This window comes from Ochotona curzoniae, unplaced genomic scaffold, assembly GCF_017591425.1.
Source record: "Ochotona curzoniae isolate NIBS_2020 unplaced genomic scaffold, NIBS_Ocur_1.0 patch216, whole genome shotgun sequence".
Classification (NCBI taxonomy): domain Eukaryota; kingdom Metazoa; phylum Chordata; class Mammalia; order Lagomorpha; family Ochotonidae; genus Ochotona; species Ochotona curzoniae.
Window position 1 is genome coordinate 429885 of NW_024466769.1, and position 17563 is coordinate 447447.

Genomic DNA, 17563 nt, shown 5'->3' on the forward strand with positions numbered 1-17563 from the left:
AGAGCCCTTTCCTCCACTTTCCGAGTGCCAGGCTGAAGCCAGCAGCCAAGAACTCCATCTAGGTCTCCTACATAGGTGGCAGAAGTCTAAGTGCTTGAGCCATCACCCCACTGCTTCCAGGGTGTGCATTAGCAGGAAGCTAAAACTGGATGTAGAGCCAAGACTCAAACCTAGGCATTCTGAAAAGGCATACAGGCACCCTGGGCAGTACCTTACCCACTGTGCCAAATGTTCACCCTTCTATAAACTTTTTTTTTAAAGATTTTTTTTTAAAGATTTATTTATTTATTGGAAAGTCAGATACACAGAGAGGAGGAGACAGAGAGGAAGATCTTCCGTCCGATGATTCACTCCCCAAGTGAGTGCAATGGCCGATGCTATGCAGATCCGAAGCCAGGAATTTCTTCCGAGTATCCTACATGGGTGCAGGGTCCCCAAAGCTTTGGGCTGTCCTCACCTGCTTTCCCAGGCCACAAGCAGGGAACTGGATGGGAAGTGGAGCTGCCGGGACTAGAACCAGCGCCCATATGGGATACTGGGGCGTTCAAGGTGAGGACTTTAGCCGCTAGGCCATGCTGCCCGGCCCCCTTCTATAAACTTTTTCTATAAACTTTTTCAAGTCCCCTCATATACATGTGAATTACTGCAGTCGCATCAATTTCTCACATCACCTGATGAGGGCGCAGTGTCGTTTTCTCACATAGATTTCCTGAGTCTTCACACACACACATATGCTGCTCAGTTTTCAAGTTTCTCTTCCAGTCACTGACTTCCAGATATCGCTACTTCTAGTTCCCTCACCAACAGTTCACTTCCTCTCTCACACCCCTTCATTCAGTCTTGTAAAATTCTGAGAGATTGTAGCAGGAACTGCTGATCGTTAGCAATAATCTCAGGGTCATATGACTGCGACCCTACACTCTTCCCATCACCAGCTCTTTTTCAATCTTGTCTTCCGCCTTTCACGAACCATTTTTCTATCTTGGGTCTCAGCCACCACTTGGTCCTGCTTATTGTCTCTTAAATTCTCACAGGTATGCTGGTGCCATGTAGATACTATAGCCTTGCAATAATAGTCTGACAACTGTTCAGAGTAGCTTGCTTACACACAGTTAAATTTGCCACCCGTACATGGTCCCCCAAATCTCTACCCATTTCCTCTAACCACCTCTTGCACACTATTTTGGTCACTCAGTTGGTCCTGCTCATCAGACTGCATAGTGTCAAATCTGCAGTCCTTACTCCCTTCTCATAAACATTGTCTATGTAGCATCACAAGTCTTCAAAAAACATTGCCATTGGTAGATTTTAGGAACAGCAGATATATATGCATTTTTACGTTTATTTAAAAGAGTGCTCCTGGGCCCGGTGGCGTGGCCTAGCAACTAAAAGTCCTTGCCTTGAATGTGCTGGGATCCCATATGGGCACCGGTTCTAATCCTGGCAGCTCCACTTCCCATCCAGCTCCCTGCTCGTGGCCTGGGAAAGCAGGTGAGGACGGCCCAAAGCCTTGGGACTCTGCACTACGTGGGAGACCTGGAAGAAGTCCCTGGCTCCTGGTTTCAGATTGGTATAGCACCAGCTATTGCGCTTACTTGGGGAGTGAATCATCAGACAGAAGATCTTCCTCTCTGTCTCTCCTCCTCTCTGTGTATCTGACTTTTCAATAAAAAAATAATAAAAAAATAAGAGTGCTCCTATATGCCAACTCACTCTCTAAATGCCTACAGTGGCCAGACTGGGCTGGGCTGCACTGGGCTGGGCCAGGCACTCAAACAAGGTCTGGCGCATCAATGTCGGGGACTCTACTACTTGCTTCCTCGGGGATGCAACAGCAGAAATTTGGAGTCAGGATTGTATTTCAATGTGCATTACCAGGTATCCTAACCTGTGGCCTAACTGTTAAAGCTAAGTACCTTCCCTCTCTACAGGATCTTAATCATTCAGTCAGAGAGATTTCCTGAAACACATGATTTCCCATTAAGACACACTATCAAAAGTTTGTGTTCATAACTTCTTCCTTCCCTCTCCTTCTTCATTCTCTCTCCCTCTCTCTCTCACACACACATAAACACAATCATAGCTTCCCATATTTCTCACACTTGGCTGTCAATCTGGAGCCACTATTATTTTGGATACCTAATGTCGTGGTACTTTTTCTCACAATCAACCCCTGCTTCACACTCTCGTTGCCTTTACACCAAATCATGCCTGTCACACTCAGTCCTGACAACATCAGAGGGAAAAAAAATGGCAGCAGCCTCCAGCAACACCTTTAAAAATATATATTTACAGGAACAATTCCCCATTCTCTGGGACTCTTAGAAAAAAAAAGGTCCATTTTGGGGAAGTAAAACAGTGGAGACGAGTGTAGCACCGTCCCCCAAATCACCAACCCCCAGACCCGCAGGCCTGGACTAGGCTGGTGCTGATGGGAGGTGAGCCCAGGAGTTTTATTGAACCCATCCTCTCCAGCCTGGAATTGTGACAGAACAGGTTTTATGTCCCCCAGTCTTCCCTCCCAACTCCAGGGACACTTAGAGTCCTTTGTACCCGCCCGCAGGAAATTGGGGGGCTGGGAGGGAGCTGAAAATACATGTTTGGTATCAAAAATAAACACTTGGGGGTGACAGGAAGATCCCCCCCAAATCCCTTCCTTCCCACCCACCCCATTGATATAGGAAGAGATGCCCCCATCTCCCCTGTTGAAAAGCCCCATTTAAAAATAGATTATACTATCAAAATGGCAGGGGTGGGAGACAGGGAGACCTGGAGTACAGGTTGGAGGGGTCCCCCAGACGGGGACCATTCCTCCAGAAAAATCCTCCATTGGGAGGTAACACACAGGACCCCAGGGAGTTTGGCAGACAAAGGAATGGCTTCTCAGGGGGGAGAAGAACAACAGGGCATTCCTCCCTGGCCAGAATGTTGGTTGAAAATAGAACAAGTTGTCTGAGAGAAAGGCGGAGGTGGAAATACCCATTTCAAAGGTGTGATTCTTGCTTGGCCAAGACTCCCAAACCATTAAATGGTACAATTTGTTTTTCCCTGGACTCTAAGAGGTGGCCAGGAATAACAACAACAACAACAACAATAATAATAATAATTGAAAAAAAAAATGCAACAAGCTTAGCTTTTCTACCCAAATCCCAAAATAGAGACAGGGCTCCCTCATCTCCCCAAGGGTAGGCTGAGAAATAAATAAGGAAATGTCTATCTCAAGCCAGACCCTGATTGTCTCGTCTCGGAGGGGAAAAAGTGGGGACGCAGGGGAGACATCTTAACCATTCCCCTAAAAGGATTGGGCCAGGCTCCTCCCAGTGGCCTTCAAAAAATAAATAAATAAACCGCCCCTACCCTTGAAGTAGGAGACGTGCCAGGGCGGCCACTGGGGGACTGACAAAGAGCACAGAAGTCGTGGGTGTTTTATAGAAGAGCTAGTGGGAGAGCTTCTTCCCAAGAATCCCCCACCCCACCACAACCAGAGCGTGAGTCTGTCAGTTGAATTATGCTTCTCCTTGAGATGGCTGGCTGGAGAGAATTTCAAGGACATGGATGGTGTGACCCCAGAAGGGGATGGTGGTGGTGGTGGAAGTCATGGCTTCTGAGGCCCTGGGGAGAGCACCACGGGGGTTGAGAGGCCATCCACGCTGATGGAAGGGATGTGCACCTGGGCGCTGCCACTGGAAGGAAACTGGGGGGGGAGGGGACAGAAACAGGGAGAGGTCATGGATGGGGGGGTCGTTCTAGGGTCTCTCACCCTCCCCAAGATGGGAGAGGAAGGCATCCTACCTGGAAGGAGAGCTTAGCCGGACTACGGGGTGCAATAGGACTCAGGGTGCTCCAGAAGTGAATGCTGGGAGGCAGCGAACTGGGAGTCAGCAGCACCGGGGTCTGCAGGGAAGGGGTACTCACAGTGAGCACAGGGCACACAGGCATGAGACACGGAAGGACCTTGGTCACAGCCGTACCACCAATTTTCCCCTTGGACTCCTAAGTTCACTCCCCAAAAGTTGACAGACCTAGACCATAACTACTAAGGCCATGCCCCTGACAGCTCCCAAAATTTAGACACCCCCTCCCAACTCCTGAGCACTCACCCCCAAAAACTTAGCCACTCCTTGTCCTCACATCTCACAAAGCACAATCCCAGTGGCTCAGGGTTAACCTCCAACTTGTATGTCCCACTCAGATACCTGACAGGAGAGCCAATTGGCCAATCCCAGACCCCAAAGCCCCACTCAGAATCTTTAAGCCACAGTCTAATCTGGAAACAGTTCCTACAGAACATCAGGCAGCCCCTCAATCCTGCCCATAGAAGTCCCCAGACCTGCCTTTCAACTTAGTTCCAGTCCTCCCAGGTAAGTCTCACGGCTGCTAATTGCACTGCAAGGCTCAACCTCTTCAGTGACCACATCCTCCTCCTTTGAAGTCCTGTAAATCACCTGCCTAGCACCAATCCCATCCACCCTGGCTGCCAGGCCTGCCTCATTCACAGGCACTCACCAGTGTATGCGTAGGTAGTAGAGAAGGCGTCAGAGCTGGTCCTGGTGCCTGCAGACCAGAACTAGTTCCAGAACCTGGAGTCCGATCGGGTCCCGGCCCACCAAGCAGGCTTGGGCTGAGTGGAAGCTCCAGGTCCCGTGGTTTCCGGCCCTTCTGTGGCTGGGAACTCTCAGGGCTAGAGGCTGCCAGGCTACCCGCTGGCGCTGCAGTCTCCCTAGAGACTGCAGGCAGCCGGGCTGGCCCACCTTCTGTTGGAGGAACTTCTGCCTCAGCCTTGGTGGTTTCTGGGACAAACCCTGCCTCCATCATGCCTTCCAACTCTTCTTTGGGCCCATCCACTTTGACTTCTGGGGGCAGTGGCCGGCCCACACCAGGCTCCACATCCAGCTCTTCGGATTTCATGTTCGGGGCCTCGGGAGGGGTCAAGATGACCTAGGAGAGGGGTGGTTGCAGAGTGGGTAGGTAAACTGGTTTAGGTAGAACAGCTTGCTCTCATGAGCTACCCAATGATTTCCCTGGAACTTGATGTTTGGGGCTCAACTCTGCATAAGTGCAGATCTTCCCACAGGACACAGGACTACTTTAGGGAAGTGGGATTTCTGCAGGGGCAGTGGCCTTGGGTGAGACGCCCATGCCCAGCTGTGACAACTGACAATGTCCTGCCTCATGCACTAAACAGGGGTCCTCAAAATTTTATTGACAAACCAGTTGTGCTGAATTTTGGGTTGGACATCCAGTTAGCAGCAATGGGTTGTATTCCACATCTGAGTGCCTAGACGTGAGTCCCAGCTCTGCTTTCAGCCTCCTGCCAATGTGTACTCAGGAAGGCAGCAGGCCATAGTTCAACGCACAGGTCCCTGGCACCCAAGCTGAAAACCCAGACTGAATTTCTGGTTCCCGGCTTTGCTTTGACCCAACATTGGTTATTATGGGCATTTGGGCAGTGAACCAGAGGAAGGTAGCTTTCTGTTTCTCTTTCAAGGTAACACATTTTAAAAAAAAATGGAAGTTCCCCTCCCCAGACCTATGCAATCAGAAACTCTGCAGGTGAGCCCCAGCCATGTGTTAACAGGCCCTCTGGATGGTCCTGACAAGCACTGAAGTGAGAGCCCGCGTTCATGGCAGCCACAACATGCAGGTAACACTGAATTGTAGGACATTTATTTTCCATCTTAAGATTTGTAGAGCTCTCCTTTCCACCCCTTTCTCCAAGGGGTCTTCTTTTTAAAGATATATTTTATTTATTTAAAAGACAGAGTGACAGATATAGAGACCATTAACCCAGGCACAGCAGGATATACTAGTAATTGTTTAGAGTCTGCCTTGCCTCTAGAGGGCAGTTTCTTTCTTTTTCAACAGTTATTTTTATTGGAAAGGCAGATTTACAGAGAGAAGGCGAGACAGAGACAGAAAGATCTTCCATTCAGTGGTTTACTCCCCAAATGACTGCAATTGCCAGGGTTGGGTCAGGCTGAAGCCAAGAGCCAGGAATTCCAACTGAATCTCCAATGTGAGTGGCAGGGGTCCACACATCTGGGCCATCACCTGTCGCTTTCCCATGTGCATTAGTGGGGAGCTGGAGTGGTGGAAAAGTAGCTGGGACTTGAATTAGTGCTCTAATGAGAAAGGTAGCATTCCAAGTGATTGCTTAACTCACTGCATCACAGTGCCAGTCTCTCCAAGGGGACTTCTGCACCTCTTGTACCAGCCTTCCTGCTCATTCTGGAACTGTACAGCCCCCCTCTTAGGGAACTTTCACATTCCAGTCCTTACCTGCAGAGGCAGGCCAGCCTCCTCTGTCTCTAGGCAGGCCTCCAAGGGGTTTGGACTGGCGCTCCTGCTCCCTGAGGGGGGCGCTGCTGCTCCTCCAGAGGTGGTGTTGGGGAGCACCAAGGCAGATCGGAGGTGAGAGGGTGGCTGTGGCTGCAGGGACTGAATGGTGAAGGTCGAGTAGAGACCGGAGCGCATGTACTCGTTGCGGCTGCTGCGTGCCAAACCACCTGGGCCTGCTATTCCTGTACCCTTGGGTGTGCCTGGTTTGCCACAGGCAGTGTCCCCAGGGGTGGCATGTACAGTAGCAGGGGTCACATTGGCCACGGCAGAGGTAACAGACACCTCAGGCTGGGGTGGACAGTCTTCAGTGGAGCACCCTGCGATATCGGGGTAGGATACAAACTTGTAGACAAACTTCTGGCCGCTCACCTTGCGGATGATATTCTGGGAAGGAAGGAGACAAAACAGAGAGCCTTAGAGGAAAGAGGAGACCGGGAGAGGAGAGAATGGAGGGGTCCTTTTCCTCCTAGCACCATTCTTCCCACCTGCCCCAATTTCACCCATCTCATTCTTTCAATGTCTACATTCTTCACTCCCCTCAATTCCTGTCTCACTATCTCTTCTGTTTCTTCCTCCCTTCCATGATGCTTTCTTTAATGTCTTCCTCATGCACCAACCTTCAAGTTTCCCATTGCCACTCTTCATCTCCATCTCTCTGCTCCCCCAGCCCCACTGGATCTTGTTCACAATGGGGCCCATCAAGGGGAGCATGGTACCAGGGGCAGGTTCTCCCAAGCCTCTGAGCAGCAGAGGTGCCTGCAGGTTAACAATGCCAGGCCTATGGGGTGGCTGCCAGGACACAGATTTGGAGGCGAGCTAATGCGATACAACAGGAAAATAAAGTAACTGTTATAAATGTTGGAAGAGAATAAATTAATTCAGCTGAGTGGGAAGATGAATTATTAATAAAGAGTATTTAAAGTTATTAACATAGAAGTGGAGCGGGCCGAGGTCCATTACAGCAGACAAGGTAAGAAGGCCTCATTAAAATTGTGGGGATAGGGCCCGGCGGCGTAGCTTGGCGGCTAAAGTCCTCACCTTGAATGCACCAGGATCCCATATGGGTGCCGGTTCAAATCCTGGCAGCTCCACTTCCCATCCAGCTCCCTGCTTGTGGCCTGGGAAAGCAGTCGAGGACGGCCTAAAGCCTTGGGACCCTGCACCCTCGTGGGAGACCAGGAAGAGGTTCCTGGTTCCCGGCTTCAGATCAGTGCAGCGCTGGCCGTTGCGGTTAACTTGGGGAGTGAATCATTGGAAGGAAGATCTTCCTCTCTGTCTCTCCTCCTCTGTATATCTGACTTTGTAATAAAAATAAACAAATCTTTAAAAATAAATAAATAAAATTGTGGGGATAGAGGTTTAGTGTGATAGTAAATGATGCTGTTTGGGATATCCACATGCCATGCTGCGATGCCCAGGGTACAAGTCAAAGCTTTGCTCCCAATTCTACACTCTTGCTAATGTGCCACCTCGGAGACAGCAGGTGATGGTTCCCACTCATGTGGGAAACAAGGACTGACTTGCGAGCTCTCAGCTTCAGCCTGGCCCAGCCCCAGCTGCTGTTATTTGGAGAGTGAACCAGTGGATGGGAACATAGTCTGAGCCCCTCAAATAAGTGAAAAATACTGCTGTGGCATTGTGGAGGTTTGTAAGCTAAAAGAGTGATAAAATGAACCCGCTGATAACAATTAGAAAAGACCAATAAAAATATTGGTGTCAACACTGTGGGAGCAGATCTCAGGGCCGGTTTGGGGGAGCCAAGTATGTTTGAGATTTTATTTCACGACCAGTCTGGTCTGGAGGGTACTCAGGGAGGTTCTGGTGGACCTTTGGGGATACAGAGGTAACCTTGGTGCTCTGGGGGTCCAAGTTAAAAGCATAAAATAGGAAAATGGAATAAATGCCTTCGATGATTAATGTGTGCAATGTAAGAATGTGGCTGTTCTGGGGGCAAGAGGACTGTGGAGATACTAGGGCATCCCAGTGAGGCTTTTTTTTTTAAGGATTATTTATTTGAAAGGCAGAGTCAGAGAGCAAGAGATGGATCTTCCGTCTGCTGATTCACTCCTCAAATGTCTGCAGGGATAGGGGCTGTGCCAGGCTGAAGCCAGGAGCCTGGAACTCCATCTTGGTCTCTCACACAGGTGCAGGGATCCGAGCACTTGGGCCACTTTCCGTTGCTTTTTCAGGTACAGTAGCAGGGAGCTGGATCGGAAGTGGAGCAGTTGGGACGTGATTCAGCATTCAACTGGGATGCTGGCACCACAGGCGGTGGCTTAGCCTGCCACAACACCAGCCACCTTGTGAGGTCATGATGCTGATCAGGGTTTTTGTTTCTCAGAAGAGGAATGAAAAGGAACATTGTTGTGGTGGAGGTTTCAGCTACATAAGAAAGTCAGATACACAGAAAGGAGGAAAGAAAGGAAGATCTTCCATCTGCTGATTCACTCCCCAAGTGGCCACAAAGGCTGGAGCTGCGCTAATCTGAAGCCAGGAAGCCAGGAACCTGAAGCCTCTTCCGGGTCTCCCACGCGGGTACAGGGTCCCAAGGCTTTGGGCCGTCCTCCACTGCTTTCCCAGGCCACAAGCAGGGAGCTGGATGGGAAGTGGAGCTGATAGGATTAGAAGTGGTGGCTATATGGGATCCCGGCACGGCATGACACATGCAAGGTAAGGACTTCAGCTGCTAGGCTACCGCGGCAGGCCTCATCCAGCTAAATAACAAAGTGAGATGCCTGGTATAAACATTAAGGAGAGGAAAAATCTTGTTCAGAGAGTCTGTGTGTACAGGATGAAGGAAATTTAAAATTTTTGCTGTAGTAGTAATGAAATAAAACAGCTCATACAGATACTGGAGTAGATCAGGGATGCTTTGGGAATCCAAAAGTATGGGGTGTGGAGCTGGCTTTATACATGCTGTTTCAGAGACTTTAGCGAAAGAATTGGTAAAAAAAAAAAAAAAATGCTGTAGTTTCAGAGAACGAAGTCAGGAAGATAAGCATAACCTTTTCAGGGAGGTTGCGACTCCAGGAATAAGAATAGCACACATTGTTGACTAAAAGAGGATTATAAAGGTTTTAACCAAAGAAAATAAGGGAGATTAAGTTAGTCTGAAGGTCCTAGGCAAAGGATTTGAGAAGTAATACATTTTCATATTGTTTTCAATGTTATAGGAGAAGTTAAACAAGATAATGACTTTTCTGATCTCAATGTCACAGGCTTCCGGCCTTGGGCTTAGAGGCCTTACCTTGTCATAGTAGTACCGCAATGCCCGGCTGAGCTTGTCGTAGTTCATGTTGGTCTTGTTCTTGCGCAGCCCCCAGAGTCGGGCCACCTCCTCTGCATCCACCAGCTTGAATTCCCCACCATCTCGTGAGGTCCAGGAGATGATGTGACCATTGCCTTGCTCTCTCAGCAGCTGCAGCAGAAACTGCCACAGCGTCACAGATGGGTCCATCGCTGGGGGAGCACTCACGCCATCCCAGGAGTACCTGGAGGGGTAGAGAACTCAGAGCTGAGAAGCTGGGGACACAGGAGGAGGCAGAGATGAGAGATGGAAGGGAGGGGGGAATTCCTTTCTTGTCATTTCGCCTCTACATATGCTATCATCCTTCCCTGAATGCCGTCAGATGAACTTTTATGCTTCCCAGTTTTGTTTATTGGGATGATACACATACATACACATACACACACACACACACACACACACACACACACACACACACACACACACACACACGGCTCTTAGGGTGCTGTGAATGGGTTTTGCATGTGCCACTTATGTGAAACTTTTGGGATCAGAGGGCAGACTGTGGTAGGTACGAAAATGCCATCCCGACTCAAAAATGTCCACATAACCTGGGACCCTCTGCACATGGAATAAGGTTACAGACTTAGATTTGTCTGGATTTTTTGAGAGAGCTGGATATAACCATGTGAACTCTGAAAAGCCGAAGAGGGAGCCAGAAAAGTAACGCAGAGATGAGACAATAGAGGAGGAGGAGACATTCAAAATGTGAGAGGAACTTGACCTACTGCTGCTGGCTTTGAAGATGGAAAAAAGGAGCCCTATGCCAAGGCAAGTGGGCAACATCTTAAAGTTGGAAAGGGCCCCAAACTGAAAGCCAGTAAGGAAATAGTGTTCTTGGTCCTCCAACCTCAGAGAATCAAACTGTGCCAATAACTCAAATAAGCTGGAAACAGATTCTCCCCGAGCAGTGCTACAAAGGATCACGGCCTTGCCAACACCTTGACATCAGCCTGGGGAGACCAGGGTTGCACCCATACAGCACTACAGGACTGCAAACCCATTGCTTTAAGCAGATGAATTTTTGACCACCACTGCGGGTATCTAGGGCAGTCCCCCTCGTCTGAACCTAACCGGTGTCTCCTACCACATCAAGGTTAAGTTTGTGGGAAGGCTTTCTTTTGCCACTCCTCTTAAAGCTGGTTCCTTACCTCCACTTATCAGTCTTCCACATCTTTCAGCCCCAGTTGGAGGCCCTTTAAGAAGTCTTCCTGAATCCCAGGGCCTGTTCCCACTTGTCCCTCTGCTGCCAAGTCCTCTCCCTTCCATAGCAACTCTCGTCCCTATATGTTCTCAACAACAGCAATAACTAATATACACTGAGTACTTACACATGTCAGGCACTGTTCCAAGCAAAGCAGCAGTGCGGCTTATTGGACAACAGCCCAGGTTCTAGGCTCAGATTGCCAAGGTTCGAATCCTGTTTCTGCCAATTACGAAAGTATTTCAAAAACCTCCAGGAAATAATGGAATTCAGCAAGTTTATTTTGCTGCAAAGTTTTTTCTTTTTATAACACATTTCTCCTAAAAATAAACTTATACCTTTAATCCTGTTTTTTCCCCACAAACAGTGTGACATATCCTCCTGTTAGCTGTGTGACCCTTGGCACGTACTTTTCATTCCTTTCTACCTCAATTTTCTCATCTGTCAAACACAAACAATAACAACGATACTTGCTTCATAGGGTTATTGTGTGGGTTCAATATGATACACCCTGGAGGGCAGTAGGGTTTAAATAAACATTATTTTCCAATTTGTTAATAATTGCTTATTCTACTTTTCAGAAATCCAAAAAGCCCTGACACCTGAAAGCTTCTTTGTAACTCTTTTGGCAGCAAAATCCGATTTGAATGGCAGTCAGGTCCTTTTCGGTCTTTACTGAGCCTCATTCCGCTTGCTGCAGAGACAGAAACGTAGTTGATGCCAGAGCTCATGGAGGCGATTATGTGATTATGTAACACATCGCAAGTGCACCACGGTACCTTTCTAAAATCTAAGACTACGAAACCTACCCAGCCCAGTTTGATCGGGTCATGTGCGCCTGCAGTGCTGTATTTTTACAGGTACGGACTCCTTGGTCCTTCATCCCAAGGCTAGGATCTAGGGTCGTCTGATTACTATTTTCCAGGTGATGAAGCGCAGGCACAAGATGGCTCTGGAACTTGCCCAGGCCACACAGCTGGAAGCAGCACAGCCAGCATCTGAGCTTTTTAGCCATCAGATTATAGTGCCACCCTGCTTCCCCTGCCCCCAGAACATCAACTGCTGCCTCTCAGGCATGTCCCTCGGAGAGCAGGCCCCTCCCTGTCACTCCAGCCGTGTCTTTTCCTAGCAGCAAATGGAAAATAAACATGAACTTCCTGTTCCTTAAGAGAATGAACTTTAACTAATCAACTATTCACCTGGCCAGGATCACTGGGTTAAAACAGAAGCTTTCAAAGATCCTCCAGTTACTGTGGATTCTTTATTCTGCCACAAACTAACCACACAGCAGGATCCTCTTCTGCCTGACCTGATTCCAAGTTCATGCAGCTGGCCCAGTCTTGGGTAATTATACAAGTCACAGCGTCGTGCAATGTGGGATGGGGACAGTCCTGTCGCCGGAGGATTAGCAGAGTTTATGTTGAAGGCCAGACTTGTTTCAGATGCCTGGAGAGTTGAGTGTGACTCCTGGTCGTGAACCCAGGCAAATTTGCTGGCTTCTCACTTGATCTTAGCCAAAAGGCCGAGAAGCGATTTTTTTTTTTTTACTGCCTTCTCTTCCAGACTCTAGCAGCTCAGTGAAAATCTGCCGGCTGGCTTCCAGCCTTGCCAGCACAACAGGGCTTTGTATTTTGCTTATTATCACTTCTCCCACTCGACCCCTAATAAGAACTCTAGTATTCTGCCTCACTCAGATGTGTTTACTCCTCTTCATCCCATTCATTTTCAGCAAGGATTTGAGTGTCTACCATAGCCCAGTGCTAGGGACACAAATGTGGAAAAAAAAAAAAGACAAAACTCCCTGCTGTACAGGAATGCATACACGGGTGGAGTGGGCAGGACGAGAACCAAGGCAAACAAGAGCATACCTAATGGTGTTGAAGGCAGCGGGCCAAACGGGAGCAGAAAAAGAGCAGTTGTTTTGACACAGGGAGTCAGGACAGCGTGGCCACTGAGGACATCATATGGGAGCAAAGACCTAGAAGAGGCGAAGCAGCTGGGCTGTGGGCAATGGGGGTACTATGCCCAGCCAAGGACGCAGCCAGCGTGAAGAGCTTTGAAGCGGAGGGTGCAGCCAGCTCCAATGGAGGGGACCAGAAAGCAAGGAATGAGAACAGAAAAACCCAGCAGTAGGAGTGTCAGGGTCGGGGGAAAAGGGGTATGGTTTGTGAGGTGAGCAGGCAACCAGTTTTGGAGACATTCAGAGGCTTGGTAGACCCTGATGTGCATGGCCATGAGCATTAATTTTAAAAATACAATCCAGTCGCACTGTCCTTAATATGTGCTATACGCTCTTTTAATCCTCTAACCAAGAACTCAAGGGTGGTTATTACAGCTGTCACTGTTCAGATGAAGCAATGGGGGCACAGAGAAGTATCCTGCACTGAGAATATATACTTCAGAGAAATATCCCTGAACTGCACAGCTGGAAAGCTGGTGGGGCTGGGATTCAAACCCATGAGCTTTGGCTCCAGTCATCAAGAAAGCAAAACATGCAAGGCTACAATCTTGGGAGGTAAGCAGGGAGGGTTTCCTGGTGGAAGTGATGCTGACCTGAGACAACCATCCTGAGCGACCCACATAGCCTACTTCTGGGAGATACGCACACATGTGTTCTCACTGCCAGAGGAGTCCTTCCCTCACCCCATGAACTTTGATTACACAACCATCAAGTTCTGGTACCTTCCAGGCAGAATGAATTCTCCCTCTGTGATGTGGCGCATCAAATAACCTGTCTACTCTTGCAGACCCATTCTGTTTCTTTAGCCTTATACTCCTTGGCCATGACCTGCCTGCGTGACCCTGAGCCAAGTGTCTCAACCTCTCTGTCCCTAGTTCTTCATCTGTAAAATGGTAATGTTTTGTTCTCAAAATAGCCTCAAAAATACACTTCTTCTTTAAGGCTTTTTTTGGAACATGAAATATGTCAATATACGCAAGGGACTTAGAAAAAGCGTTTTGGCACATGGTAGACAAATGTTAGCTAGCATTTCTAGCTTGTGTATCATTCGTCTGCCTCCTCGTTCCTTCTTTCCAATCAGATATATATCACATCGGCCTGTGCCAGCTGGCTACTGTCACTGCTGTGACCTCAGCTTCTACCCCCTATGTGCCTCGTTCCCCACCACACCAGCCTCCTCCACGGTCCCGGACACAACAGGCACAGTCCTACCACGAGGACTTTGCCTAGCTGTTGCTTCCACCGGCACATCTTCCCTGAGACATCACAGATCCTTTCCTCACCTCCTCCAGGCCCTAATTCAAGAGTCCTTTCCTTTGCCTAACATTTCACCCATTCCTACTGCTCCACTTCCTGTTTTCTCCTTACCACCCGGTTTAACGATCTCATTTCACTTGTTTTGTTTACACGGTGTCCTCCCCAAGGACAGGGCTATGCGCCTGTTTTGTTCCCGCTCATATCCCTTCTTACCCCTCCTGTCCCCAGTACCAAGGTCTGAAATTCTGTTTTTTCCTATTTATTCACACAATAAATTCTTAGTGAGCACCTACTGTATACCTGGGTCTTTTCTTTTTCTTTCTTTCTTTTTTTTTTCCAGGGAGCTGAAGACACTAGGGCAAACAAGCAGACATAAAGTGTAAATTCTTACAGGACAACCACTTAATGAGGAGAGACAGTAACTAAACCGGCCAATATGTCAGGGAGCGGGAAAGGACGAAGGGACCAACAGAACAGTTACGGGGCCTGAGTCCTGCTGAGTGTGTGGGAGCCCACCGTCAAGAGTGGCTTTGTTGTTAGAAATACCATTCAGAGGAACTTTATTACATGTGTGCCTTTAAATAGTATAGCCCAAGTACCACAGTGTGATAAACACTACCCAGATACAGTGCAGTTCAAGGACTCTGTTTTTTTTCTCCCAAGGACTCTTAAAAGCAGCTCTCCCACCTGCGCCTTCAAGAGGAGATATTATATATTAGTTTGGGAAACACATCCTTTTGCTAACACCTTTCTCACATATAAACTGTCATTCTTCAAAGCTTTGTTTATACATGTCTCTTCACAGTGTGTCCCATTCACTCATGCCACAGAGCCCAGACAGGAACCAGGCAGATGCCAGAGACATTGGAGAATTGCTAGTCCAAAGGCCCTGTGGCAGGATGTACAGGCTCTGTTGGAAAAGCAGCGGGGAGGTGCTGACAGGAGTCCTTCCCGCACCCTAACAGTGTACACAGTTAGGAGGTGGGGAGTGGATGGAGGCCAGACAAGGGATTGGTTTCATTAACTCACAGGTATTCTTTATTTACGCTGGAGGGGATTCCGATTCCCTCATTTCACAAACGAGCAAACACGTGCAGAGATAACGTGGTTAAAGCAGTCATGTGTGTGTGCGCGCGCATGTGCTTGTGTGTGTGTGTGTGTGTGTGTGCTTAAGAGGTGGGGGTGGTCACCCAGCTGCTAGGATTTGGTGGCTGGCTGCTGAGACGATTCTGCAGGCACAGGAAACAGAAAAACTAAACACATGGAGCCGGGAATGCATTTGCTTTTTTTGAGTGGGGCTTCCTATGGCGTGATCTGGCTCGAGGTAAAAGAGGGCAGCTTCGAGAGCTGTTGTGCCCGGCTTACTTACTGGAGCACCTCTGAGTGAGGCCTCTGAGCTTGCTAGGCTCCCACTTCTGCCATACCTATCTCACGAGATAGTGGTGAAGATAAAATGAGTTCCCTACATAAAAACACTTTACCTGTTCATACCAGATGTTCAGTAAATGTTAGCTCCTCCTGGCGTGGTCATTATCACTGCCGCTAATGTATTCACTTACAGTGAGGACGCAGCACGTCTTGGTGACTAAGAGTGTGTATGAAGCACAGTGCTCCACAACCAAAAGTGCACAGGCTTAGACTCCCCAGGGATTGGGACTGCACAGGAGGAGGGAGTAAGGGAGAGGCGGGATGGAAGAACACTGGGTGGGGGCAGGAAGACCATGGAACAGATCCTTGTGTAAGGGAGCGGGAGATAAGGTTCATCTCCTAGCAGGAAAAGCTTATGGATTCTTGAGCAACAGCTGAAAGGGAGAAAAACCAGCGGAAAAACTTGATTAAGAGGAAAGCAGGACAAAGCCAGAGACTGTGCCACTGCAAACAGAGACTGGAGTACACAGCACCGAAGCAACCCACTAGGAAAAGGAAGTGGGAAGCCCAAGCCCTGGGGTGACAGTATACAAAATAGGAGGTAAGACAGGGCACTGGACTGCTAAGCCCGCGGTTCTGAAGACCAGTCTGAACTCTAGAAAGGGAGCGCGGCCTTGATAAAGCCAGGGACTAATAGAGCCTGGAGAAGGCAGAACGGAAACCACACAAACTCAGGTGGACTCGCTGAAACAGGAGCGCGCACGGGCACACGTGTGTATGTGTGTTCACGGTGGAGTACAGAGCCACGGATTCTCTATGGGGACCAGGACGGGTGCAATAAACAAGGCCATAGAGGGGCCCCCGAAAGTTGAGGCTGAAGAACTGCAACAAGCACCTACTATTAAGGGGGCTGGACAATGCCGCGAACTGGCTCTAAGTGGGGGGTGGGGGGTGGGGCAAGCCCATGGACGAGTCCACTGTAAATTGGGGTGTGGAGAATAGAAGCGCGCAGACCGATCCATTATACAGCGGGAGGGGGAACATTAGGCCACGGTCAGATCCAGCATTGGGGGCAAAGGGAAGGGAGGGCATGCCACATGCAGGTGCACCAGCCATGGTGGTGGTAGTAGGGAGCCGGACACCCACAGGCCACCGGCCAAGCCACATTCCCCACGCGGGGGCGGGAAGGATACATGGGGTCATGGATAGGACCTTCTATCCTCCAGGCCGGAACTCACCTGTGTGTAGCGCGGCGGCGGCGGCGTAGGCGGTGTTAGTAGCTCCGGGGGGCGGGGGCTCCATACGCGGCCCCACCGCCCCCCAGGCCCGGGTTCTGAGGCGGCGGTGGTGGCGGTGGTGGCGGCGGCGGCGGCAGCACCTAGAAGCCGCCCCTGCGTTTCCCCACCGCTCACGTGGGCCTGCGAGGGAGGAGCCCCAACCTCCCGCCGCTTGCTGATTGGCCAAGGCGCCACGGCCAGACCGCACGGCTTCAGGGCTCGGTGGGGCGGAGCCAGTCCCACAGAGCCACTCCGTGATTGGCCCAAGGCGACATGACGTGCCCCGGACAGACACCCGAGTCCCGAGGAGACACGCAGGGACTCGCCGTTGCTCCACGCAGATTGGCTCTAGGGGGCCCGACAGATCGTGGTTAATTGATAAGGTGGGGGGAGCACCTGCCTCGTGCTGATTGGCCCAAACGGAACTGAAGGTAGAAAGCCCCTGAAGATGGCGGGGGACGGGCGGGGGACGGGCGGGGGGGAGGTAAGAGCGGGTGCAGCTTTCCAGTGATTGGCGGACGAGACTCCTAGACAGCTGCCAAAACAGCAAGCAGGCGGTGCTGCGAGCCACGCTGCTTAGCGGAAGCAGGACTTGTATAGAAATGGGCGTAGCAGCCAGCCCTGCTCTGCGTAGGAGGACAGGGTAGCTCTATAGCGATTGGCTAGAAAAGACGAATTTAGAACGGAGCGGAGGTAGGAGGGCAGGATGGTTGCCAGACACGCAAAGGAGCGTTGAGAAACTAAGTGCTCACAGAGCAAGCTTGGGCTCTGGCCAGAGTTATTATGGGAGGCGGAACCTGGCTCTGCCTTGACTTGGGGAAGCTAGATTTAACCTAACATAGGGGTTGGGC

General features: G+C 49.8%; 1 protein-coding gene across 1 annotated transcript; it reads right to left on the reverse strand.

The window, feature by feature from the left end:
- Positions 1-2270: 2270 nt before the first annotated feature.
- Positions 2271-16781, reverse strand: LOC121166734 (ETS domain-containing protein Elk-1). The gene is made up of 6 exons (XM_040995995.1): positions 16674-16781; positions 9587-9830; positions 6280-6723; positions 4507-4938; positions 3793-3894; positions 2271-3694 (listed from the first exon to the last, which is right to left on the reverse strand). Exons 2-6 carry the CDS (start codon positions 9794-9796, stop codon positions 3596-3598), a joined length of 1287 nt encoding a protein of 428 aa, XP_040851929.1. The 5' UTR covers positions 9797-9830; positions 16674-16781; the 3' UTR covers positions 2271-3595.
- Positions 16782-17563: the final 782 nt, after the last annotated feature.